The following is a 27009-nucleotide window of genomic DNA, read 5'->3' on the forward strand; positions in this document are numbered from 1 at the left end:
ACCTTGAAAAATGTCAGCCTGATCACTTTGACTAAAATCTAATCTCTTAGGGGTTATGTTAGAAGACTTAGAAGAAGTACTCTTGGAAATTATCATAACAAAAAGAAAAAAACATCAATTCTATTCGTTTTAGAGGAGTAACATTTAAAAATTGGTTCTTTACAATTTTATTTCCCCCACTTTGACAATTATACCCACAGAGAATTTGACATTATACAATAGTACTTAATGGCTTTTTGGTAACTTATTTACATACATTTTAGATAGTCAAGTAATAACAAGTTTAACCCCATTTTAAGTAAGATTTGCAAACATTCTATTGGGGATTTGACATACTAAATATGCTAAAAGTTGACTGCAATCCACTGCATTTAAACTGATAATTTCACATTTATTTCTACACCGTGGGTACCATTCCTAAATGGCAATCATATTCTTTAATTCTTAATTGAAGTAGGAAAGAATGGTTGTCAAATTATTTTGTAAGTGAACATTCCACAATCTGCAGAAGCAACTGTATTTGCTTCACCACTTAAAATAGTCTGGAGAAGCTTAATTAACACTCTGGGTATCACTCATCTGTAGACCACGAAACAACATAACACATTTACTCATCATTTTTCCTTCTTGGGAGTAAGCCACATGACAATTCAGCATTACACTGAACAAAACATTTAGCTCATATTTCATTACTTCACTTTACTGGGATCTCTTCTTTTTAATGGAAAGGAAAGCAAAAGAGGAAGAAGAAGAAATCAGAGGTGGCATTTAGTGTGCTAAACTACAACTCATTGAATCCACCAAATCAGAAGGTTGAGGGAGCTACAAGAGAGATGAATACCCACAGGCTGGTAGGAAAGAATTTTCACACTATTCTTAGCAAACCAACTAACCAACCTCCCCACTCTCCAACTGAGGATCACCTCATAGTTCAGAAGGAACCAGCCTTTTCTCTAGTGTGCTGATTTCCTTCCTCAATGCTACTACCTTCTCAGGTCAGTGGTCTACTCCCTGTCTGCCTTTTCTGCTGCTGTGCTCCTGCTCTCCAAGTATGCTCCTCTGTAAACCATATAACACCTTCTTTTGCAAGAGTCTTTTTGCTCTCCTGACAGATACAAGTTCCAGGACTTAAGAAGTTAAATCCTGATTTTCTCAACTGAAAATCTGATTTCAGAGCTATAAATACTGACATATAATAAAACTATAAATACAGGCAATATACATTGTGACACCTACACGTATTGTTAATAATAGCTCACAAGGGACAATGGAAAAAATACCAAGAACTACATGGAGAGTAGGGCATGATGCTGGAGAGCAAAGATGGAGGGAAGAAACTGGAAAGAAAGGTATGAGCTTTCTCTGCCCTTCAACACTTCCATGAAAAAAAATTCATATACAACAAGTCTCTAATAACACCATGGCATTTACCTCATACTTACTCTTCGGAATCATGTATTTTTTAACTTTGTTTTTGAATACAAAACTTATCCAGATATTGGACTAATAAATCTTAGCAAGGCTAGAAGTAGCTATTTAAATTTAGGAAGTGGGTCAAAGAAAGCCAATTTCACAAAGTCACAGAATAGTTTTGGGTTGGAAAGGACTTTAAAGATCATTTAGTTCCAACCTCTCTACCATAGGCACATACGTGTTTCCTTAGACCAAGTTACTCAAAGCCTCATCCAATTTGGCCTTGAACACTTCCAGGGATGGGGCATTCACAACTTCTCTGGGCAAGCGATTCTGGCATATACCAACCTCACAGTAAGAGTTTCTTCCTTACTTCCTTAACCTAAACCTACTCTCTTTCAGTTTAAAGTCATCCCCTCTTGTCCTATCACTACATGTTCTTGTAAAATGCCCTTGTACTTGTAAAATGTCCCTCTCCAGATTACTTTTAGGCTCCCTTGAGGTACTGAAAGGCTGCAGTAAAATTTCCCTGGAGCCATCTCTTCTCCAGGCTGAACAATCCCAATTCACAGTCTGTCTTCATAGCTAAGGTGCTCCAGCACTTTGATCATCTTTGTGACCCTCCTCTGGACTGGCTCCAACAAGTTCACATCCTTCTAATGTTGGGAGTCCCAGAGCTGGATGCAGCACTGCAGGTGGGGTCTTACAAGAATAGAGTAAGGCTGGAGTTTTCAGCAAAACACTAAAGCACACTTCTCTCAAGTATATAAGCAAGTATGAGAGCCATTTCTTTGCTTGCATGCTTTCCACAGCAGGCCAACAGAGAAGGAATTCCAGTTAAATAATAAATATGGCCAGCACTTCACAAGGTGATCTTCCCAACACTTCTACAAATAACAGAAGCAGAGATAACCTAAGGAAGGAAGGATGGCAAGGATGGAAGAAGAAAGTTTACCAAATCATCTAACAGCAAGATGTCTACACGAACATTTTACCACATGTAGGAACAATAGTGAAACTCCTACCACATTCTCTGAACAATGTGGGCTTTTTCTAAGATAGCAATTCTTCTTCTGAGTCAATACAATAATCACTCAGGAATACATCTGACTTTTTGGTGAGCATTGTTCAATTCTGATAATGGTATTTAAGTCTAACATGGTAATAATACGGTGAATGATTAGTGGTTGGAAAAAAACTATCAAGAGTTGTATGCTGTAATAATGGAGCAAAAGATATGAAAAATTTAAGCAGAGAGAGTAAAATATTTACTTTACACATACCTTCAAAAATATTGTTTTCAACTCAGCTGGATCAGCTCTTTTGGTTAGAGCCACCTACAAGTAAATACAATTACATTAATATGCATAACTTACACAAAAGGTGTCAAAGTGTCATTTAAAAACAAGAACATAAACAACAGAATGAGTGATGAAAATAAATGTTCACCTTAGATAAATTAGGTACTGCTTCAGTTGGCCATGCTCATTTTATCCATTTCACACTTACATGAGGTTATTTAACATTTTTGTTCCACTTCCCTTATGCAACTCTTAAACAAGCATAAATTAACAAGTCATAAAGACATTCAAGAATCAAATCTCTATAGCATACCTCTGCTGGGATTCAGCATTATGCCATTTCTACCATAGATTTTTACACTTCCAGCACCCTTCACATAAAGATTTCAGAGTACCATATGCAGTCCATAAGTGATAAATGGCAAGAATGAAATACTCAGACTCACAAACTTGTTCAAGAAAGCAGCCCTCTAAAAAACTGAATTTCAATTTAACTATTTGGTTTATTACTTACACCATTTTAAACTTACAGTGTAGATCTTTTTAATGAGATTAATTCAGAAAGCAGAGTATCTAGATTTTTCTGCAGATCAAATTAACAAGCTCAAACTAAAATTTTAGTTACTTTTATCATCACAAGCCCAAAGTAATTAATTTTTTTTCAAAACACTGAATTAAAAAAATATTCAACCCACTATGGAGTAAGTCCATCAATATTATCCTCGTTAATATACCATACAATCCCTTTGCTGTTTTTGGCAGTAAGTGGATGGGTCTCCTCAGTCTGTGCCTATTATAATTTCCCTATCCTTCTTCAGGATACTTTGATAAAATCTTGCTTGCTAACATAATAACCCTCATCTGACAAGTCAATTCAGAATATCAATCTATTCCAAATTGAAAACGCAAACCTCGATTTAAAAAAAAAAAGTAATGGGGAATAAACAGTCAAAGGACAAGACATATAATCTTACCTTCATTTAAGAATTAAACATCAGAAATGTTATCAATAAAACACTACTATACTTTCCTAACTCTTTATAACAATGGTAGAATGTAAAGGCAAATGTGACCCCAAGTGCATTTCTAGAAGTATACTGGCCTACTGCAGAAAATTGAAGGAGTCTGTGTAAATCTGTACAACAGCATTATATCCTCACATGTACACTTAACATGAATCTTCAGTAAGTTTGTCCTCACCCTAAATGGGTCATTTAAAAATTAAAAAAAAACAACAAAAAATTCCACAAAAACATGCAAAAACCAACCAACCAACAACAACAAAAAAAACCAACAAAAAAAACCCCAAACAAACAACAACCAAAAAAAACCCCAAAAAACCAAACCAAAACCCACTGTTTTAAGAAAAGTGTATGATTAAGATTTCTTATAAAATTCTCCACGTTTTTTTAAAAGGGAAAAACCACACCTAAGCTCAACTGACATGTCCACACCTGGAGTTCTGTGTCTGCACAGAAATCTGTGTGAAAGTAGTTGCAAAGAATCAAAGTGTAGTTATGAAGCTGAGAATATAAAAATGTGTTTTGTAAAATGCAAGCTGTCCTTAATATAATCACTGTGAGCAGAGATTTAATTTAACCTAATTTGTAAAAATCTGATAGTCTAGAGCAATTGGGAATTCCAGGAAAAAAAAACCAAAACAGTATTTCTATGCCACTTCAATCCAGAACATGCCAATACAGGCAAAGGAAAAACACTTCAAACACCTTTAGCCAGCAAACATAAATCAGTATCATACTTTATCTGTTTTAAAGTTTAAATTTTATACTGTCACAGAAAGCTATGCCTAAAGAAACCAAAGGAGAGGAAAAAAAAGGAAAAGATACATAAACTCACTTTCCTTTAGTTTCACTGATATCAATACTTTTGAGAAACAGAGAATGTGCTTGCAGGCCAGCTGCCATTTTTCAGCCTCCTTTTGATTATGAGGGAATTTGAGTGGTGGTTTTTTACTGTCAATTTCTTAAAACCATATACGGAAAGACAGAATGAATGCACAGAAGAACTGCAGACTGGCAGCCCAAGCAGTGCTGCATACCACAGCTTTTCTCCGTTTCCCAGTCTACTACCACATTCTTCCATTTTCCAGCAAATGGGAGAGGAAAGGCATGGTTAACACCATGTTAATTGGTGCATCCATGTGACATCTATTAGTGTGCATTCTGAAAGGTGTATCTGACCCCAATTGAAGAAAAGGGCCTCTATTACATTACATGAGAACTTTAGGAAGACTGGTGCTAATGCAGCCATACCAGCACCTAAAATAAGTATTTGATTCAGCTTTTCATCCACACCCAGCTCTGGGCAAGGCTGAAGCTGCAAACACAGCCATAAAAACTGATCTTGATGACAGGTATTACTAGAAGATTCCCACTCTAGAAAAGGTCAAAATATCACTTTCCAAAGCATTCTGTAAATTGTTATGTCAACAGTTGAAGGGCTAAGTAATCTGATGCCAACAAGACTACAAGCTGACAGGTAGCACGCTCGATGAAAAGTGACCCACAGACGAAAGCTGCTTCTCCTCCAGTCATCTCAGGTGATATTCACTGACTCTCACGTAACTGGGTTTAGGTGATGTGTTTTGTTACTAGAAAGACTTCTCCATTTTACTTCCATCTTTTCTCCATAAAGATAAAACCAGCTATGAGCTGGCAGGCCTAACTCATCTCTAGTGGCATGAGAAGGCACCGGATTAAGGCGATCTGAGGGAAATAATGTTGCTATTGCTCTTTACAAAGAAAAACTATGTAACAGACACACTTAAAATAAAACAAGTACTTCTATTAAGTAAGGTTCAGTGAAGAAAGCCCTCCAACAAACAACATTTACTATTAAAAAAACCCAGGAGACAACAGAGTACATCAACTGAAGTGCAGGACTATAATCAAGTTAGAACGCTCTACAGGAAAGACTGGGATAATGTATAGAAAATATCATCAGGGATTTTCATTCCTAAGGTAGACACCTGAAAGTCTGTAGCAACATACTACGTGTACATGAGTGGTATAATATATACGAAGAATGAGACAGAATCAGCATTATAAGAATTGCACTTAAAAATGCTGAGTCCTTCCCATTACCAATAATGTTCAACAAAGGGTGCACAGAGAAAGGGAAAGCTCTGTAACACAGACTGATCAGCATGCTGGAGCTCATCATATCTGTAGACTCCCTCGCACCTTAATTTCAGCCCATTTTCTCCAGCAGATCTCTTTTCTCCTCATTGACTTACACTCAATTTACAGAGACATGCATTTTCAGTCTCACTTCCATATTCAAAATTAAATGCAGTCTTTCAATTAAAATATAACTATACAACACAAGAAAACAGAATCCATTGAGAGTCAAAGAAGATTATATAACATTTCTAACCAAATCTATTAATATATTGGTCATATACAAGGTAGAAGAACAAGGTTGTGAAAGATTGCATGGTATCAAAAGACATAAAAAGACTAATAACAAAATGAGTGTGCTCTATCCAGTAAAGAACAACACGGGTGGGCAAGAAAGAAAAAGGAAAATCATAATTAATGTCAATATAGCATTAATCTAATGGCAAAAATATAGTATCTGATCTTCTCACCTTTACGGCAAAGATCACTTTAGTAGCCACAGTCTAAATAGAGTAGAAAGGTGATTATGATCCAGGAATACTTGGGGATTGCTACAATATTCCTGAAAGTTTATTGCAACAGCAGCAAGTCCTAACCAAAGATAAAGAGATAAACAGCTCATATTCTTTCTTTCACTTTGTTTAATCTCAATACACCTAAGATATGAAGAAAAAAGTTGACAGAGGTAAGGTTGCCCCCTACACCTCAATATCTTCAAAAACCTCGTGACACTGAGCAGGAAAGATGTTGGACAGCAGTCCTTCTCCAAGCAGGGAGCCAGAGCTGTGGCAGGGCTGACAGCAGTGAGCTCAGTCTGTTTAGTTCTAGAGAACATCATCTACAGACAAATACAGAGAAAAGATGTTTGATGAAAGGCTCAACAAGTGATCACAAGCTCTTGTAACTTGTGTTGAAATTAAGATTATTTTTCAGAAGTTCATCCATTCTTAAACACAACTAAAGAATGCAATGTATTTCATACCACTAGAAGACCTCAAATTAAAATTGAAACCTTATGTCTTGTAGGGATATTCTTTAGTTTCATCACAAGTTATTGAGTCCACCTGTAAGACTCAAACACATGTGGCCCAGTTTATGTAAGAGGTCAGATTAGATCATCGTAATGTTTCCTTCTGGCTAAAAGTATACATATACACTTCAAATGTGCAACTCCAAAGGAGATCAAACTGGGGTTTGACCTTACATTCTTGTTTAAATGATTGACTGGAATATCAGAAACCAGTTAAAGCACAGTTTCTGGCTAAATTTGAATTCAGACCCAAAACCCATTAATACTGTTAATGTTAGTAAGAATTATGCTAAAACAACACTCGAGTTTTTATTTTAATACAAATAACCTGTTCATGTAGATGAGAATCATTTTTCTTCCACATTTAGACTAATACTACCATAAACATATATAATCATTCTTCTAATCTAGCAACTCTCCTTGGTTGCTTTCCATCATCATACCCATATCATCAGCTACAAGTGTTCTGCATCAGCATCTGTGCAAGGCACTGTCTCCTCTTTCAGCTGCCCCAATAAGCATTTTCTGTTAGTCCAACATGCATATTTTTACCTCAGCAAAAGAACTGCCATTCTTTCTGCAGTAAAACAACTTGATTGTGATCTACAATGGAAAGTGAACTATGCAGTACTTGACATGACAAGGAAGATTTCAAGCAAGATGTGGACCAGCTCACCAAGCATAGAATCAGATAACTGCAAGGAGAGCTGGCACTGAATGCAGACCAAAAACCTTCTCAACAGATCTCTTTAACAGTAAACTAAGTACTTCTCCTAGGAAAATACAGTTCAGATGGCATTTGGCATATCTGTCCAAAGGCTTAGGGTAAGAAGAACTGCAAGAGAAGTTGATAACTACCAAGCAGGCAGGTACAGCCAGTCTGAGCACAGTAAGCCTTGAGACAAGAACCTTTCTTTCCTAAAAACAGTTCTGATCCTCACAGTCAAACATTTCAACTACACTTTGCAAAATTCTAACCCTACACTAAGCAGCAGTTACTGCATTCCTTTGTCTAATAACATCTAGTGAAGCTAAGATAAATGAATGTTATTAACAATACACAACAATCTTCTGTAGGATCTTTTCAGATGGTTCAGCATGAAGAGATACAGAATAAACACTATTGAAACTAGACAGCTGTGCTGAGTCTGCCCCACACAGCGGTGAAACAAAAGGAATTTGTTAGCTAACAAAGACAGCATATCTCAGGCAAAACTATTCACATCTATCTTCACTCCATCATAATTATAAATTTCTGGGCAATTCCCAGTCTTCTGCACTATGGAAGGTGGAAGCCTCACTTCCCCCAAGTGCATCAAAGCTAACAAACCTACTTTATTGTGCAATTACCTTCTAGCTTTGATCCTACTTTCAAAGTCATAGAACAAATGCAGATGGCTTGCTCATAAGATGGTTCTCACACAAGGAGATTCCCAATGAGCCACAGTATTTTTGCACACAAACTGATTGAGGACCAACACACAGTTACTAATGATATACATTAAGGAAAATCCTTGTCCAGTTCATCCAATACTTCCAAGTAGGTACAGAAACCAAGGCGATAACCAATATCTTAAGAAAAACTGCTACAAGAATTTCTAAGATTAGCTGATCGATGCTATGTAAAAATACATTTAGACTGTATACTTCTACAATTTTTATATTTAAATACCTAGAAAATAGTAGGACAATAGAACGACCCCAATACAAAGTAAAAATAGCTAGGCGTTGCCACTGCTCAGCAAAATCATTTAACTAAAGGAAAAAGCACCATACTGTGGCCAACACAAACCACTCTAAGCACTTATCAGAAAATCGAGTTAGGGACAAACTGTACTATTTGTAGTCAGTCTCCAGACTAGGACAAGGATACAATTGCTGTCATTCCTGCAACAAAAATCGATGTACTACACCACAGTAAGAAACTGAACCTGGAAACCAAAACTTTGATAAAAACAGAAATTTCTTTCACTTTTCATGTTACTATCAGAAAAAGCCCAGTTCTCCAACCACTCCACCTATCCATCATAAAGTACTACTGTACTGTGACTGTAACTTCTTCCTCAAAGTAACAAAGTAATATTCCCTATTGTCTCATAGCTCTTCTACAACATCTTTTTACTCAGATGATCTTCAGGACAGTGATCCAAAGATGCACAAGTGAGCTATGTTGTGATGGCCACTATGCAACGTTAACATGGTCCTGTGTATCTCAGCAAACCAAAGCTCAACACTCACTTGAAGAATGTAATAATTCTACATAAAATATACAATGGGTCCTTCAACAAAAAAGTTTATTTTCAAAGGACCTGCTGAGAATGGTCAAGTGACATTTTCATCTAGTCATGGGTATTTTTCAAAAATACCCACTCCCGTTCACCCTAGATGGAAGAGATTACAGACGTTAATGCTGCTACTTTGCCCTCTGCTTTGCTTCCTTACACCTTTCAGAAACAGAGGCATATCTAAGAATCATGAACCTGCTAAAACATATTTGGTGGCTCCCTCACCCCAGATTAGAGACTTTCACTTTTGATTTTCCCAGGGCATGTTTTATTACAACAACAATGCTACTTGTACAACCAAGTGCATTGACCATAAACTCAAGACATCCACTGCCTCATGTTCATTCTTCAAAAGCAGTCACCCCAGTTCCAGCAATTTGTCTTCTGGAGGCTTACATCTAGCAAAAAACATTAATCTCACCCAAAGAAGCAAAGGATAGGAAAATTCTCCAGTGTAACAACAGCAGGATTGAAAACAGTTTCTGAAGAAAGCAGACGTGAAGATACTGAATGATACTGTTATCATTCAAAAATTATAAGGGAGAATTGGCAGACTATTAGGGCAGAATGAATCTTACCTGGCACTTAATGTTATTAGCATAAAATATGTATTTTAACCAGGATAAAGCAACGGGTGGGTGACAAGACAAAAGGCCGTTTAACACCATGGTTCTCAGGAGGTGGCACCTTAAGCAAGCATCATCTCACAACCGTGCAGAGCAACAGTGACTTCGGAGATCCATCTCTGAATGCAACCTGCAAGTTAGTAACAAGCCTCTCCAAGGTACCCATGCTCATGGTGCTCAAGGATCCCAACAGGTCATAGCTTTAATGGAGACAATCACTCCTGCTTTCACCTGGCTTCAAGCTTCAGACACCAACCTTCCACCAAAAAAAGTCACAACCCTAAGATTCAAAACAATGGTATGATGCAGCACTTCCAGGGAAGCTCTTCAGAGTTTTCAACTGCTCCTGACATCATACAGTACACACAGAGACCTAAAAAAAGGCATTCCATGCTGTACCTGACATCTTAATGAATTACACAACCAACAATGGCAAGAACAGACACCCTGAATAATGTTAAAAAAGGTTGCTGCGTAATTTTCTCTCCCAGATGTCAACATGAGGTCTCAGTGAGTGAGCAAAATTGTTTGCACAATAAACAAAACCTGCTGCTTTTTGAAGAAAACAGACCTGGAGCAGTGCCACAGAGAGGTATCATAACCAGAATGACCTGCTCTTAAATAACTACTAATTCTATAATAACAAAAAAAAAATTGTATAATTTAGTTATGTGCAATCAGTCCCCACGAACTTCTGGAAAGTTTATAGGCAGCATGTTAAGTTGTTACTAGAGTAATCTGTAATTTGTGACTTCATGCTTGTGAATGGGTAAGTAAAGGAAATGTGCTGGAGAAAAGTTCCTATACATTACATGTCTTGACTAATAATTGCATGACAGGAATTATTTAGGAATAACTGACAGGTAAATGTGTTTTGTTTCAGTGTGGTGTTTTCTTCTTTGAAGACAGAAGTTCACTTTTCAAGATCCTATTTATAATCAATTCCATCTATTCAGCTCTATTCAAAATGCTACATCTCAGCAGCTCAGCAAACTGGGAAGGGTGTGGGAGTGGGCATGAATCCTTATGTGTGTATGGATCCAATCTGCAACCTTAAAAAGAAAAATGGCACCTTCACAATGGAAACAACATCACACACACCAAGTAAAATTATTAAAAGGCTATAAATATGAGACTCAAAGAAAAGCTGAAGTCCTGCAGTCAGGAACGCTTCCCCATACAAAAATAACAGGAGCATTCCAGCATATACTTGGGCAAATGATAACATTTTGCTACTTGAAACAAAATAAGTATGTTATTTATTTTTCTTTTTTCTATCCCTACAACACTCAATACAGGGGCATATTGGGTCATGGGAAGCATGGCCATGGTCTGTGAAAGCTGAGTAACAGTAACTATCAACCTTTCCCACACAAACATGATAATAAGCCTCTGCCTACAGAAAACCCAGACTTCCACATTAACAAAGTATCTCTCTCCCTTAAAAATTTTTACCTGTCATCTCAAAATAAATATGCCAAAATACATGTTTGCAAACAGACTCTCTTTTGCCTGGAAGCAAGGGTATCACTGTTTGTTCAACTAGCACCATATGGGCTTTAGTTTAAAACTATTACATAATCTCCCTGAAGACAGGGAGTACAAAGTAAAGGCAGTTTAACATTTTATTTCACAATTCTTACCTTCAATATTAACAACAAACAACTGCTTGATGTTTAAATATTAGCAGATTACACAGTTGCCACAGGACACTGTGGTTGCGTGACCTTCATTCTTGCTAAAGATCAGAACTGAAAGGTGAAGCTATCAAAGAAGGTACTTGGAAATAATTTACAGTTTCATATGGGAATATAAAATAATCCAGTGAAGACCTATATTGCTTATGCAATGCTGTCACTGTAATCCTAGGGGTATATCTGCCATTGACTTGCCACACCTCAGTCAAAATTGTTAAGAGTTCACAATAACTCTCCATAATTAACCTAAGTGGTAAGATACCGGACAACAATAATTAAAATCTTCTCATCTCCTTAAGAAACTGCGGAACATTTTCAGCCTTTGATTACAAACTATACGGATTTTAGCTTGAATGATTTTGGCTTCTCATCTGTGAGTCTATTTTATCACAGATATTTGCATAAAGCAATAACTGTTTCATTAAAACATTAAATTTACTTCTGCTGCATTGCCCTCCGAATGTTTTTGTGAGATCACCTGGCTGCAGTGGAAATAATGATGATGATGTCAAACTGAACATTTTGATTTAAAGATGGGAAATTAAAGGTAAAATCCTTAAAATTACTTTCAGGAAAACATTTTTAGCAGAGGGGAAAACAGCATCAAACCATTTTTTTTCCAAGAAAGGTATTTCCATTGCTTTGAGGGCATTGCAGATTGCCTCTAAAAATGCCAGATTAACAAACACAGAGCAATGTTTAAGACACTAGAGAAAACTTAGCACTTTTCTTTTAACGTCTCAGTAACCAGGAGCTTGTCCATTTCATTCTTTGGACACTTGGGTTGATGTCAGCACCCTGATATCACCAAATGAATTCCGAACAGCATGTCTGTCGTCCCATAGTACCCTACTTCTCAGCCCCAGCTGTCAAAACTGTAGCAGAATTCCAAAAAACTCTTTCTGACCAGTTGATCCAGCACTTTGAAACACAAAAAATTAATGCTTTACCTCAAAAAAAAAAAGCTGAGTGATCAATCAGTGATTACACCTCACAGCTTTCACAACCTGCACTACCCCAGAAAGTCTGCAGTGAATAGAAAAGCCAGAAGATCACACACTGGTTTTCACTATATACACCTCTGTTTGATCAAATTGTGGGTCATACATAACACAAAGCCTCAGGTTTTCAAAGCTGCAGAAGAATTGTAGGCACACATTCTGTATAAAACTTCCTAAAAACACTGGAGGAAAACAAGTGTATTTGGCAGTGTTTCTGTGCATATTTTGCTAAGGAGTTTCCATCATTTTCAAGAGTTCAGTGCTCTCTTTACTTCTTTCTCTCCACACATCCATAGGAAAAGGGAAAAAGCTTATTATTTATTATCTTTAACTTGTCAAAGGCACACAGAATAAGGAACTACTAAGTGCTATTTCAATTATACAGGATTTGAATGTTTGCACACTTGAGAATTAAGTATTCTGGTTTGGGCTATTCTCATACCTGAGATACTGAATCTATAGCTTACATGTAATGGAAAACCAAAAGCAAATTGCAAGGGTTTTACAGTCATTAGGAGTTTTACATCACTGTTTTCTTTATGGAGACAAAAGAGGCTCAAAACTTCTGTAGTATAATCTTCACAATGCAGAAAAGACTGAAACTGCTGCTTCACACCAGTTAGTCTTAACAGAAAAGATTCAGACCAAGTGACTGATCTAGGTCTGTGAACAGACTAAAAGCAAATGTATAAAGTTTGTTGTTGCCATGTTTTTCTTCGTTTTGAACAGCATCAACATGGGACTAATTCATGATCTTTAGAAAGTAGTTTCCAGTTAGACTGACACACAATGGCAAGCAGTCTTAGACAGGTGAAGTGACAGGAAGGAGGAAGGCTGACTTGATGTCAGTGACAAAAACTATTTTAATGGAAATGTGAAATTATTCAAAAATTTCTTCTCCTAAACACGTGAAGATTTCTCTAGTCAGATTCAGACTGCACAATGGGCTGAGAGAAGGAAACAGGCAGACGCAGTATTTTTACATACCATGTTTTTCTAATGGCTTTTTATACTCAGTGCCTCACTTAAAGGTTTCTTCTGTCAAAGATCTGTTAAATCAGTGATGTTTCATCAAATAGTAATTGTCAAACATGATAAAGAACTACAATAATAATAAAATACGTGACCAAGAGGTTTTAGTAGACAAGGATCCAGGAAAGACTGGAAACAGGTTGCATTTCCAAGGCACAGAAAAACGACAACATTAATGAAGTCTGCTGTTTGTAATCAGTAATACTAATTTTCAGACCTCCTCTATCCTAAAATAAGGCCTACATATCAGGTCATGCAATGGACAGATATGACATGGAAGTCACACAACAAAGGACAGATGATAATGCATGACTGCTACTGCAGAACACTATCTTTCAATTAAGTCTTTTAAATAGGGAGACTCCTGCCCTGCTACTGATACAAGGCAACATCCCAGTCTCTCTCCCACACTAAGCACACCAGACCCCAGATCACACTAAACAGATGTAGAGGACACCAGATATAAAAGAACTGGGGGAAAAAAAAAAAAAAAAAAAAAAAGAAAAAACAAAGCTACACCATAAACACACACTACTAAGAGGCACTAAGACAGGAGGTTTTATTTCTGAGTATAGGAAACCATGTGTCTACACATTTGAACATAGACCTTTAAACCAGAGTTGCATGCACAGACACAGAATCTCTGTGTCATGATCCTGCCGATCAAAAACATGTTTTCATGTTTTTTCATGTTTTGGATATGTTACCTGCATTTTGATTAAAACCCATCAACCTTTGATGAAAGATGTAGTCAGATGCTGCTCAAGCTACTCCAACACTGAATAATTTGCTCTAATTTATTCCTTTAAAACTACTCTAATTTTCTGCTTTACTTTGATGAAGTGGGCACTTTTGATAACTTCTCAGAATTAAATATCCATTGGCTGAGGCAAAAACCCAAAACTCCCCAAAAATGATGATTCTGCTGGCTGAGAGTTCAGGGAAGTTGGGATAAGAAACAGCAACAGCAAGAAAAATATAAAGACAATTAGAATTTCTTCCTCCTACTAGCTGGATGATTGGCATTTGGTTTAGGATCATTCTTGTGAAAGCATCCTCCCTTGTTGACTAACTGCATTTCTAAGCAGTGGACAACTATCATCAGGAGGAAGGTAGAAAAATGTGTGCCCTTCCATATTCCGAAATCTACAGGCCTTTTTCCCTGAACACAATGTCAGAATGAAAAACAAAGCACAGGGAGTGCTAGTCATTTTTTCTCCTCCTCTCCTTGCAAAGCCAGCTTAAAGAAAGACTCAACCTTCCTTGAATCTTCCATTTCCTGTTAAGTTTACACTTATCTTCTCAGACAGAAATGAAGCTTGGCTCCAGGAAAGAACATTTTTAAATCCTCAGTGAATAAAGATCAGGTAGTATTCACCTACAGAAACTGAAAAATGTGAAAAGGTAAATACAAAACAATGCATGGAGCTGGAAAAATCTCTGGTCAATGGCATTTTACGTAAGAATCTGAATTCCAGTAAATCAATTTCAATTATGAAGGAAGTACCAACAAGATCACAGTGTCACAAACAGAGAAAGAATACACTCTGTTGGGGAAACAAGAGTAATTCAAATATATCAAATCTCTGTTCTCATCTTTTCTTAAAGTTTTCAGTCTAAGTCCAACTATAAGTTGGACTTTAAGTCTTTTGTCCAACTGTATTGGAAATAGACTGATTCCCCACACTTCCCTCCCTGTGCAGCTCCCCAGCTGTTTAGGAATTACATCTTTTAGATTTGCTCTACAGCTGTTTAGCTCAATAGCCATGGTTTTGATACTGCAGAATAATAATCATACAAAAACATCTGAATCACAGAATATGCTGAATTGGAAGGCACCCACAAGGATCATCAAGTCCAATCCCTGTCCCTGCACAAGACCATCCCCAAGAGTCATATCAAGTGCCTGAGGGCATTTCCAAACACTTCTTGAACTCTGTCAGGCTTGGTGCTTCCCTGGACAGTCTGTTTCAGTGCCCAATCACTCTCTGGGTGAAGAACCTTTCCCGAATATTCAACCTAAACCACCCCTGACACAACTTCAGTCCTTTCCTCGGGTCACAAGAGTAGAGAGATCAGTGTCTGCCCCTCCTCTTGCTCTCACAAGGAAGTTCTAGACTGTGATGAGTTCTCCCCTCAGTCTCCTCTTCACAAGGAGGAAGGAAAACAAAGTGCTTCTGAGTATTTATATGGTTGGCTAATAACTATGGCCATCTACCTACACAACATCTATATTCTACCTTTGAAATTAAATTTACTCTTTGCAATCCTTCAATTACCCTCATCATCAAGGCCATAACAATCATAGTTGTAAAAAGCACACGTATTACACTTCTCATAGGTTCCCATAATTGCAAAAATAACCTTTAAAAGCCTTGAAATTTTTAAACTGATGGAATTAAAAAAAAAAAAAAACCCTAGACATTAAGAGTTACAGGGTACATTATCTTCACATGGGATTGATTCGCAGTGGGATCTGAAGACTGGAAAATAATTTAAAGACTGCACCCTTTAAGTGTAATGCTAATACCCTTCAAGTAAAACTATTCTTTGATATTTCTGCTTTGAAAAGAAGACACAATCAAGTTCCAGCTATATAATTTGTGGATAATCTCAATATAATCTAACAACAGTTCTGCAGATAACTACAACTTTAGGACTATTATTGCCAGCTCACCAAAACTTGGACCTTAGCAGGTGAATTTAATTCTGTATTCTGGCAGCTTCTATCAGATAATATCTGCTGGTCAAAAAGCATTTAATGAGCTTTAAAATGCTCCATTTGTGAAGGATTCTTCTTTGAATTATAACATATCATTAACTATCTGCCTCCCTGATCAGTCTGTTTTGCTGCCAGACAATCCTGTCCCAGATACTCAAACGAGGTGCTGGAATACATTCATTATCAGCTTTCTGCAAAGCCCTGCACTTCACAAAAAGGTAATCTTACAGATCTAAATAAATATACGACTGTGTTTCTCTGCACATCACATTAAATTTAATTAATCCAGTTGTATGCGATAAGATGCGCTGTTAACATCATTTTCCATTATTTGCACCCGGTATTTATCAAACAGAACTAGTAATAATGCAAACAGCATTAATAGGGCTGGGAAGTGTTCACCTGTCCTAAGGAAAGTTTGTGGAGCAAGAATTAACTATCTCAAGAGTGATTACCTGTTCTGTTCATTGCAATCACAGCCACCTAAAATATTAACAGTAGGACTGCTAAAAACATGAAAAGACCATGGAGATGTGCAGAGTACATGAAATTTGCCACTTAAGAATGGAAACATATTTTAGACTAACTAAAATAATCACAAGTTGCAGTAGTACTATTTATTGTAACAAACTTAGATTGCCTAAGTTTTCCAAATACAATATCTGGGTTAAAAAAACCAAACCAAACCAAACAAAAAAACGTACCAGAAAAAAACCCAAAAACAAAAACAAAAACAAAACCACAAAGACAAATCCCCAAAAAGGTCTCAGGTGTCTGTTCTCAGAGTAACCTCCCTCCTTCCAGCTCTGGTCCAGAGCCTTCGAGATCAGGTCTTCTGCTGAAGGGATAAACCAATATTATTGATGCTAACGTGGACTGGCTAATAGGGAGCAAGACAAAGGGCATATAGAAGTCATGAGTCATAAAGGCAGCAGTAACCTAAACCACAAATACATGAAACTTCTCTGTAGCTTCGTTTTCCATTTTGACCTTTATATATTTTAATACAGATAATTCATAAAATGACAGAGTGCTTAACAATTCACATGTGTATCAATCATTCAAAAACTACCAATCAAAGGAAAATAAAACACTGATTATTGCACAGCACTCAAGATTCCTTCATCTTTGGCATCTGTCACCAAAGTAATTCTCCTTTAATTTCCCAAATTTATGGAGAGTTAGGACTTCATTTCTCAGAGTTAGAATTTCACCAGCTGCCTGACTCCTACAGACTAAGGCTGCAGTCATCTTCTATGTGTGCGGTTGAGCTAAGGCTCATCACCACTGCTAGAAAAACATGTAGAGACCAGCTAGGCTAATCAAGGCAAAACCAAACACAAACTTGCCTTAAGCAAGTGGCAGCTACTTCTTCTACAGTAAAGTCAGGTCACTTTTAAATACATAAATAAGCCAATCAGAGACGTATCTTTAAAAAAAAAAAAAGCAATACAAGAGTAGAAATCATTTGCAAGGGAAGTCTGATTTTTTACTTCTGCTTTCTCAGAAAACTCCTTTTAAAAACATTCCTATCAGTCCAGGTATTAGGCTATGCAGAGAAAATAGGACGAAATACTTTTAAAGAATTCAGTATAAATATTTAAAAGAAAAATTACGACAAAGCTTTCTTGTTGTTTCAGTTCGTTTTTTTACTTTCCTTCTTTCAATTTAAATTTTTGCCCACTGGCACGTAAATAACTAGTGGGTAATTAGTTGACCAATTAGTTCTATGACAATCTCACAATTTTGCCTATGCAATATTAAAGTTACATCCGCATGGCTACATTCTTGCACCATGCCTTCTACCTTCAGGGAAAAATCCCTACAACCTCTATGCCTAACCCAGCATGAACCATGGCTGACAACAGACAAACCACTTACCAAAAGTCAAAAACCCTGCCTTCTCATTTCTCTGCTGAGCAGTGGAAAATGCAAAAGTATCTATAAATGCACGGCACTAAATAGTCCTATAGTGGTCACACACTAAACAACCCTTCACAGGTTTCCAGCTTAAGGTATTTCTGTGCTCAGTGCCATCCACATAACTCTTTAAGCTGCTTTGCTGTGAACCGTATTAGGGAACTGATCTGATCTGATGCAAACAAAACCAATTTATATATACTGAACAAGAAAAAAAAATGGTGTCACTTTTTGCCCAGTCAGTTATCCACTCCAATTCACCCCTGTACCATTACACTACCCTCGTATTGCCACTGAATCATTATTCAGTGAAATCACAACTTCATGGGTACCAGCAGCTTTTAAAAACTGCAGTGACCTAGCAGTTCAGGAAATAAAGAGGTACCTCTCCACACCAACCCAACCAACAGAACGACTATAGCAAGTTCAGCCTTGGTATCAGAGCAGAGAAATAATCAGCCCAGTATCAAGAAGGCAAAGAACCAGTCCCAGAGATCTGGTCTAGCATAGCCCTGGCTTTCAAAAAAGAACCAGTAAGATCCTAAAGGTATGGAAGTGGTGATGATACTAAGATTTTAGAAGTATTTTTAAAAGGTCTGGCTGCGTGGGCACAAGTCTGCCCATCTCAGTGCACTCTCTACAAATAACACGGGTGTTTGTGTGTTTGCAAATTCCACTTTGCTCAGCCTCTGAGGGTCTGATCCATTAGCACGCTCCACTACCTCTAGTCACAGCATGATGCAAAAACCATTCCATTTCTGCAAGCAGAAAGTCACATGCAATTTAAGGTTTTAGGATTCCAGAAGTTTCACCAAGGTGCACATCCAGAACTGCTGCAGCCCTGATTTGAGCATGTATAGACATTTCAGACACGCTGACCAGGCACCCAGCAACCACACATGCAACACGTCTAATGCACATTGGCAGCAATCCACCGAAACTGTGGCAGCTGGAGGCATCATTCATGCAGAATGCATCAACACTGCCAGCAAGAGAGAATCTAAATCTTTCCCCCTCCCAGCTGGGTACCCTAATTGCTAGAAACTGAACTAGGTTCTGGCCCCCAGTCCTTGTGTTGCATTATAACACAACACAACGGCCCGGCCTGAAACAGAGGTGCAAACCTTGTGGTTTAAAGATCCTCCAGGGACTTTCCTTTTCTTCATCCCTGTTCTTTCATTTCCCACTGGCTGCCTTAGATGCTCCCTAGTCAGCACACTGGCAGTTTTGGTATTGATTTCTGACACCTCCGGTAGATTTCTTAATTCCAAAGTCAATTGGGTAAAAAAGTTAGGCATGGCGATGTCAATCTAAAGAACATCAAAAAATCATCTTTTTCTAAATTGGTTTTCACATGGCCAGAGTGTAAGGCAGATCTCCAAGGAGACTCAAAGAGTGACCACACTGGTCAGCATAAAAACACTTCTTGAAGGCTGCCTAGGCATACAAGACATCATAAATATATGAATCCAGCATGATGTTTAGGGATCTCACATGCATCCAACAAGAGGAATGTGATTAGTCCTGCAACGAGCTGTATTTCTTCTGTTTCTTCTCTAAATGCACATAGTTTGGTGTACATGCAAACACTTTGCTACTCTCTGTCTCCAATGTTTCTTCTTCTCCTCTTCAGAGGAAAAGCAAAATGCCAACAACCCATTCTTTGTGAGCAATTTCATCCTTTAACACACTGGATTTTGTTCAGGTCAAGCAACATTTTTACTAAAGAATATAATTGCAATTGCTTGTTTCTAAGATCTTACAAATAGCATGACATTATTTTAAAAACTTAGGAAAAATGCATTTACAGTCTTCCTTTAAGTGTTTTAACACAGCTTCAGCTGAAATTGCTTTATTCCAAAGCAATTGAATACAGAGTATTTTTGTAAGGACCTCTTTGTCTCTCTGCAAACGATTGCGATACAGATACTTTCCAGAAAGAGAATGCACCAGAAAATATGCAACCTTAGCCATAGTTATCTAGCAGCATAAAACATCATCTGCTCTGTTCCTGAAGATTATGTTGTAGCTAAAGCAAAACAGCATGATTAGCAGAGTCAAGTAGTGACTCATGCAAGTTTAAGTTTGGTACCATACAAACACACAGGCTCTATTCACTATGGTAAAGCCATTCTACAGCCAAAGCAGAGGCAATTCCACAGATTGAAAGCAAAAATGAAGCTAGAATTCAGCAGCACATTCATGCCATCTTCCAGGAAATACAATATCACATACCTCCTTGTCATACTCCTTGGACAACATAGACAAATAAAATAGATATTGGCCTAAACAAGCTGGTCAGAAGATACATTGTTATCACTCAGGGCTGTAAACTTGTCTACATTACAGCTCCAGGAGGAGTGCCTTTAACATGTGGTTTGAGGCACACTTGGAAGAGCTTCTCTAACCTCCTGGGACACAAAGCTGCATAGAAAGAGCAAATTATTTCCCGATGTGATAAAATCCAGGTAACTTTAAATACTTTTCAGTGGCTACCACAAAAGACATGGTATACACATAACTGCTGGGTCCAGTAGCACTCTCCTAGGCATGAAGTAAAGTCACCCTTCAATTCCTCTTACAGTGATACCATAATGGAAAGGAGTAAGTTTCAAAAATTTGCCAAAACCACTGGCAGTTGCAACATGTGATGCCATCAGTACCTAACATACTGAAGACATAAAGCAACCTCTTGCACCACCTCCTCTTGCCCCCACCTTGCTCTGATAAGGAAAGGTGGGGCCAGAGAGGAAACAGTAGTAAAAAGACACAGGTAAACTCAATGGAGATAAAAACCCCACTGTAATAAAGCTGCTTTTCAGGGTAATTCAGCATCCGCTGTGGAAGAGAGCTGTGTGGACTTTTTCCACAGCAGAGCTGCTCCATGAGTGTCTTTTCTGGGATAATTCTTGCCAGTGAGCCCTGTAGCATGCTGTGAGTCTTCTGAGACTAGGACTCAACCTATCTCCTGAGGGTATGCATCCTAAGCAAAGATTTATGCAGGAAAAAAAAAAATTAAACCAAACACATAAACTATGACAGGCAGGACAGTGGAGCAAATGACTTGGTTTCTCCTCTGTTTCAGCTGCAGTCATCAGTCATGCTACTTCGTACTTAGAAAAGGTCTGAAGTTATCAGCACTCATACAAATTCAATGTCCCTCTATCAGGCAAATTCTGGTCTCTTAGGAAATCAAGAGGCAGTAATAAGTCATAAGTAGCATAAATACATGGTTTTTTTCTGAGGTGAAAGTGGAAAGAAGAGTCTTATGATACATACAGTGTTTAAGAATTTACATATTTCTGCACAGATCCAAAATATAACTATGCATGAGCAAGCACTGCTGGACCTGTACAAACTAGCAACAGGACTTTCCATGTGGCTATTACATAGTGCTATCACATCCAAAAAATTACCATGGTACCATTAAGTGCCATAACACTATTAAGTCTATAGTACATAAACTCAGAGGTGCTTCAGGGAAACAGATTATTCTCTCCTTACTCACCAACCACTTTCCTCTCCAAAACTGATCTCACTGAGTGGCTGGAGCCTGTCCACAATGGACTCCATTCCTTTCATGGACACAGGAGCCCATCATGATGCCAGAATCCCTCATCTCTTCTTTTCTGAGGGCCCAACAAATCCATGTCCAATGCAATGCAATTCTTCTCTTCCATTTTGCTGGAAGAAGGGAAGAATGGCACGATTGAGGGCAAGAAGAGTGAATTTAATCTGTTCCCAGGCACACTCCATGCTACTGCTAGCACAGGAGAGACGAGCACAGGAGAAGGAGCTGAACAAAGAGGCAAAATGGAGCTGTATGATGCACAAAGGGACACACTGGGTGTGCATGGCAGCAAAATAATCAAAGTGGCATGGCTGTGTCAGCATCTAATAGATTTGGTATTGTTTGCAATCATGTTTATTTAGAATTGCATTGCCATTGTGCCTGCATTTCAACCACTGTTTACTCAAACCTCACTAATTTACATCATCCAGGGCAGGTACTGGATTACTTCTGCAGACAAAGAGGTTTGTAGAGGCAGGGCCAGTGGTATCAATCCCTCCAGAACTCCAGTTAATACAGCTGAGGTGAAGCATCTTGCAGGACTGGGGTGTTCAGTATGAGATGTCTGACTATAGTAACACCAAGACATACAAGGAGCCTGTGCCTGGGGACTAACTATTTTTGATGTGACAAGTTTTTAGGATTTTAAATGTAGATGTGGCAGTAACCAGAAACAACATTTAATTCCACTGATACAGCTTCCATAATAAACAGTTTCCAAAAAACACAAGAGAAAAGAGAATTTAAAAAAAAAGTTAAATACATGAAAATTGCATAACCAATTTTATTTACCTTGCACTAGAACTATCTCAAATATTGTCACATAAGTTAGCAACAAATCTCTTTTTGTTACATTATTGATGTGGTTCTGACAGTCAGGCATTTGTTCATCGAAAGACTTACACATGCACTTAAATTAAGCATGCAAGCAGTCCCATTGGGTACTGATGTAAGGTTCATGCCTTCATTTGAACAGTCATTTTACAACTAGCTTTTTTTAGCATGCGATGTTTGTGTTCACTTTGTTAACAAGACAGTAATTTTAAAATTACTTATACATTCTGGGTAGCACGGGCAACCAGTTCATGCCCAATGGATAAAAGTTCACACATGACACACAAAAAATTTACATTAGAAACAGATATTCCACAGTGCTTCAAAATCAACCTCTGTATTGTTATTACACAGTTCATATAGTTAGTGAACTTTATTCACATGCTATCCATAGCAGAGATAAAGTTTAATGGTGTTCAAGTGCTTCCATGCTAAGCCACTGTTTTTATAGTTTTCTAGGCTTTGATTTACCTACCAAAATTATTTGAGTTTGGAATTTTCATTAATGCAATTTCAACTGTTTTGATTGTAGCTTAATGGTTATGAAATAAAAAGTTTAAAAACATTATATATACTAGCTCCCATTATAAATAATAATTTCTGACCTTACGTTGAACAGACAAAGTAGCATAGTAGCAAAGGCAAAATCAACTACAGAAAGAAGTCTCATTGAGACATACCTTAGAACCTTCCCACTGAAAATACATTTATTTTTTACCAAGCAGTAGAACTTTAAAAAGACAGCAAATCACACTTTGCACATGCATGAGACAACAGCTATGCCCAGAACTTGTAGCAGAATAGGGATCAAGGGTAACTGACATTCACTCAACACAAACATTTAATTTTGCTGTAAAACACACACCAGGTGAATAGCAAGGGGCATTAGCTAGACTACGTAAATTCTTTTTAGAACTATCTGGCTAAAGGGCAGAAAAACAACATTGTGATTGCATCGTTAAACACTCAAAATGAAGAAATAAGCAGGACACACTATCTAAAACGTTAGTGCTTTGTACCTGCATTACCATAAAGATGTGCCACATAGACTCCATTTTTGCACAATGCAGAAAAAGAAGCCAATGAAGAAAAAGAAGGATGATAATTTAGTTGCCAATGGGGTAAAAATCAACTGGAAAATCTCACCCCTGGTTTTTACTGGAAATTTGTGTGAATATAATTTACAGTGGAGTTTTCCCAAAACAGTTTCACAAAATGTTTTTGAAGTTTAAGAAAAGCCACTGATGTGTAACACACATCGTTTAAAATGTACGAGTTGCAAACATTGAGCTATATACAATGAAGGAAATTAAATAGGGCTGTAGTACGCATTTCTTGATACCTGAGTGCTTAACTATGCAGCCTTAACAGTATCCCATTTGGGTTTTCTTTTAGAGACTGAATTCCTAGAGTCTGCTTAAAATGTCAACATTTGAAATCTTGCAAGCAAAGACCAATTACATTCAATCCCAAAGACTCATATGCCTAAAAGGGTATAATTAAAAAATTAAAGGAAGCGGTCATGCAGGATACTGGCAAGGAAAAAATACTGAAGAAATTTTAGAAAAAGCATTTAACTCACCAGTCCATTGTTTGGCTGAGGTGAAAAAGGCAAACATTACTGAGATGCATCAGTGAGGAAGTTAGAACACAAATCAAGGCCCGTGCCTGCAAGCACATGTGAATAACTTCAGGCCCAGAAGCTCTTTCCGTGGCAAAGTTATTCATATGTGTGTTTGCAGAACCTAAGCTCAGATGTTACCTTTAAAGTACAAACTGCTACTTACATTTTGCTACTGACCTCATTATAAACAGAAATTCACCTGTGTTTAACTGTTTCAACTGAAAAAGACAAAAACCCCCTTGAAGTCTCACAAGGTAACATAATTAATCCATTCTAGCTGCTCACAGTTTTTGTTTGTTTGTTTGTTTGTTTGTTGTTAACATAAGTCTCTCAGAATGTGTTTAGGCTTACAAACCAGAAGCCTTCCTTGGTAGCTATGTGAGGACTGTACACCCTGGGGTACAAAGAGCCGTATCTCTGCCTTGCAATACACCAAGAATGCTTATGACATGACAATTAAGCCATTATTCTTTTTATTGGGTATCTCTCTGCCAAGCCTGATGTAACCTGACATATACAATATTCAATTAAGTCTCTTAAAGTGTTGAGTCTTTCCAACATATGCTTGTGTAGATTTTGGGGTTCTGAACTGCGTAAGAAATCTAGCTTAAAGAAAAAGGACACCACACAAATGTGTAGCATGGAGCACACGTGTCTATCCAAACAGAGAAACACTAACTACACATACAGTATTTTTAAATAATATGTTACTAGCATAGGTTTAAATGGATTGCAGATTACAAACCACTGCATGGAGAAGAGAAAGTAAGTAAAAGGTTCAAAAAGCCAGAGAATAGAAGACTTTTAAGTCTTTACACACCAATAGTTTGATAAGACTGATATGTATGTACGGACCAGTGGGCAATCAAAAAATTTTAAAAAGGCTAGATAGCTGAGATTCACAAATAGTTAACACAAGATTTGGGGATGCCTGAGGGCAGTAGCAATTGAGGGATCAAATATTGCTCAATCCACTAAAACGGCATGCAGTTCAGATAACCTAAGTTCTTATTGAGAAAGGTGCTGACCAAAGCAGCCCTGCCATATACTAGCTGAAAAAAGGAACACACAACTCCGGCCACACTGAGCCATGTGCTGCCTTGAGTTGTTCGGGGTAACTTTGTTTCCTGATGTTTCCTCTATGTAAGTTTCATCAATGACTTCAATGAAAGAAGGACATGGAGTAAGTTCTTCTTGAAGTGTCAGTATTCAAATATGAAACCTAATGGAAGTAGTAAGTTTTGAAATACCAACACTATATCTAATTTTATCTCCCTTTCCATATGGCCTTGATCCAGCTAATGGCTAATTTTTTTTCAAGAATGGGAGTATATTATTAGGCGATTAAATAAAGTATTTCGATTTGTTTATCCTTCTGATCAGCAAAAAAGCCTAAAAGGCAGTATCCACCTGACAGGAGAGCACTGAGAAGTAAAAATAGTTGGAAATGATAACCAGATGTGACAACAGAAGGTAAAAGAAGGTACATGGAAAAAATGGGAGAAAAATCAAAAAGGGATTATCGCGCTAAGGCCTGCAAGCAGGACAGAGCCAACATCTGTGCCCGCTCCGCCGTCCCTAGAACCCATTGCATCCTCTCGTCCAAACAGGTGTGTGTGTCCGCATGTACAACACGTGTGTGCGTGTATCTTTATGCATCTGTACATGCGTAGGAAGGGGCACGGCGGGGCTCCCACTGAGCCACTACTGGGCCCAAATGCGCTTGGCGGAGCTGCGGCCGGGCTAGGGCACGGGTGCCATGCGGGGCAGTGCGGGGCCTCGCCGGGGAGAGCAGCACCGGTACCGACACCGGCACCGACACCGACACTGCACCGGCACCGACACCGGCACCGGTACGGCCCGGCGGCACCGGCACGGCCCGGCGGCACCAGCCGCGGGAGGCGCCGTGCAGTGTCATTCACGCCGATGATGCATCGCAAGGGGAGCGCAGGCCCGCTGCTCCCAGGGCGGGCGGCTGCGGATCCTCGCCGCGCTGGCACCCATCCCCACGGGCCGGGGGCCGCCGGCTGCCCACCCACCCCCCGCTCCCTCGGGGCCGGCGGCCGCCGAGCCGCGAGGAGGAGGAGGCGCCACCGCCGGGTTCCGTCAAGGACAGGCCCGAGGTCAAACCCGGCAACCTCCCCGCCGCGGCCCCTTCCCCGCCGCCTGCCCGCCCGCCCGCCGGCGGCGGTGCCTTACCTTGGCAGCCATGCTGTGCCCGGCGCGGCCACCCCTTCCCGTCCCTTCCCTTCCTCCGCTCCCCTCCCTTCCGACCGCGGCGCGCAGCTTCCCCGCCTGCGCACCAGCCCGCCAGCGCCGGCCGTCACCGCTCGCTCTCACAGGCAAGGACGGGGCGCCGCCCCCGCCCGGCCCCGCCGCGGCCCCGTGATCGCCCGGCACGGTCCGGACCGGCCCCGCGGGCTCCGCGCTGCGCGCCGGGAGAGGCGGCGGGAGATGCGGCCCCGGACACCCGCGGGACGACGGCGTTGCGGGGCGAGCAGCGCCGCATCCCAGTGAAGGGCCCAACTGCCCTCCTGGTTCCTCCACGCTTACGGCTGGTGGCCCAGCGGGCACACGGGGACTCCGAGCTGCTGGGGGGCCCTGCAGGCTCTCCGCCCGCTGCAGACGGTCACCATGTCACCAGCTGGTGACTCGCGCTGCTGACCCCGGTGTGTTCGGGGGACACCGGGGCGAGCAGCGGCAGGACTCCAACACATCAAACCCTGCTGTTTTCTTCCCCTCAGGACAGGCTGTTCGAGCGATGTTTCATCCAGTTGCAGCATCCCCAGCCATCATTCTGGGATGTGCCAAGG

The 27009-nt window shown here is 39.2% G+C and overlaps 1 protein-coding gene across 4 annotated transcripts in view; it reads right to left on the minus strand.

The window, feature by feature from the left end:
• SLC25A13 (solute carrier family 25 member 13) overlaps positions 1-26526 on the minus strand; it is a 102398-nt gene extending 75872 nt beyond the window's left edge. Inside the window, exons 1-3 of one of the 4 annotated variants that reach the window (XM_088161890.1) lie at positions 26396-26523; positions 24155-24169; positions 2697-2750 (exon numbers count right to left, since the gene is read on the minus strand). In XM_088161890.1, coding sequence (XP_088018016.1) covers positions 2697-2750; positions 24155-24169; positions 26396-26407 — 81 coding nt within the window. In that variant the 5' untranslated portion in view covers positions 26408-26523. Of the gene's footprint in view, positions 1-2696; positions 2753-21675; positions 24103-24154; positions 25818-26395 lie in introns of those variants that run through there. The other 3 variants (XM_088161903.1, XM_014878486.2, XM_088161898.1) reach the window with 3 other exon arrangements.
• Positions 26527-27009: the final 483 nt, after the last annotated feature.

The sequence above is a fragment of the Sturnus vulgaris genome, chromosome 1, assembly GCF_052056855.1.
Source record: "Sturnus vulgaris isolate bStuVul1 chromosome 1, bStuVul1.hap1, whole genome shotgun sequence".
Classification (NCBI taxonomy): domain Eukaryota; kingdom Metazoa; phylum Chordata; class Aves; order Passeriformes; family Sturnidae; genus Sturnus; species Sturnus vulgaris.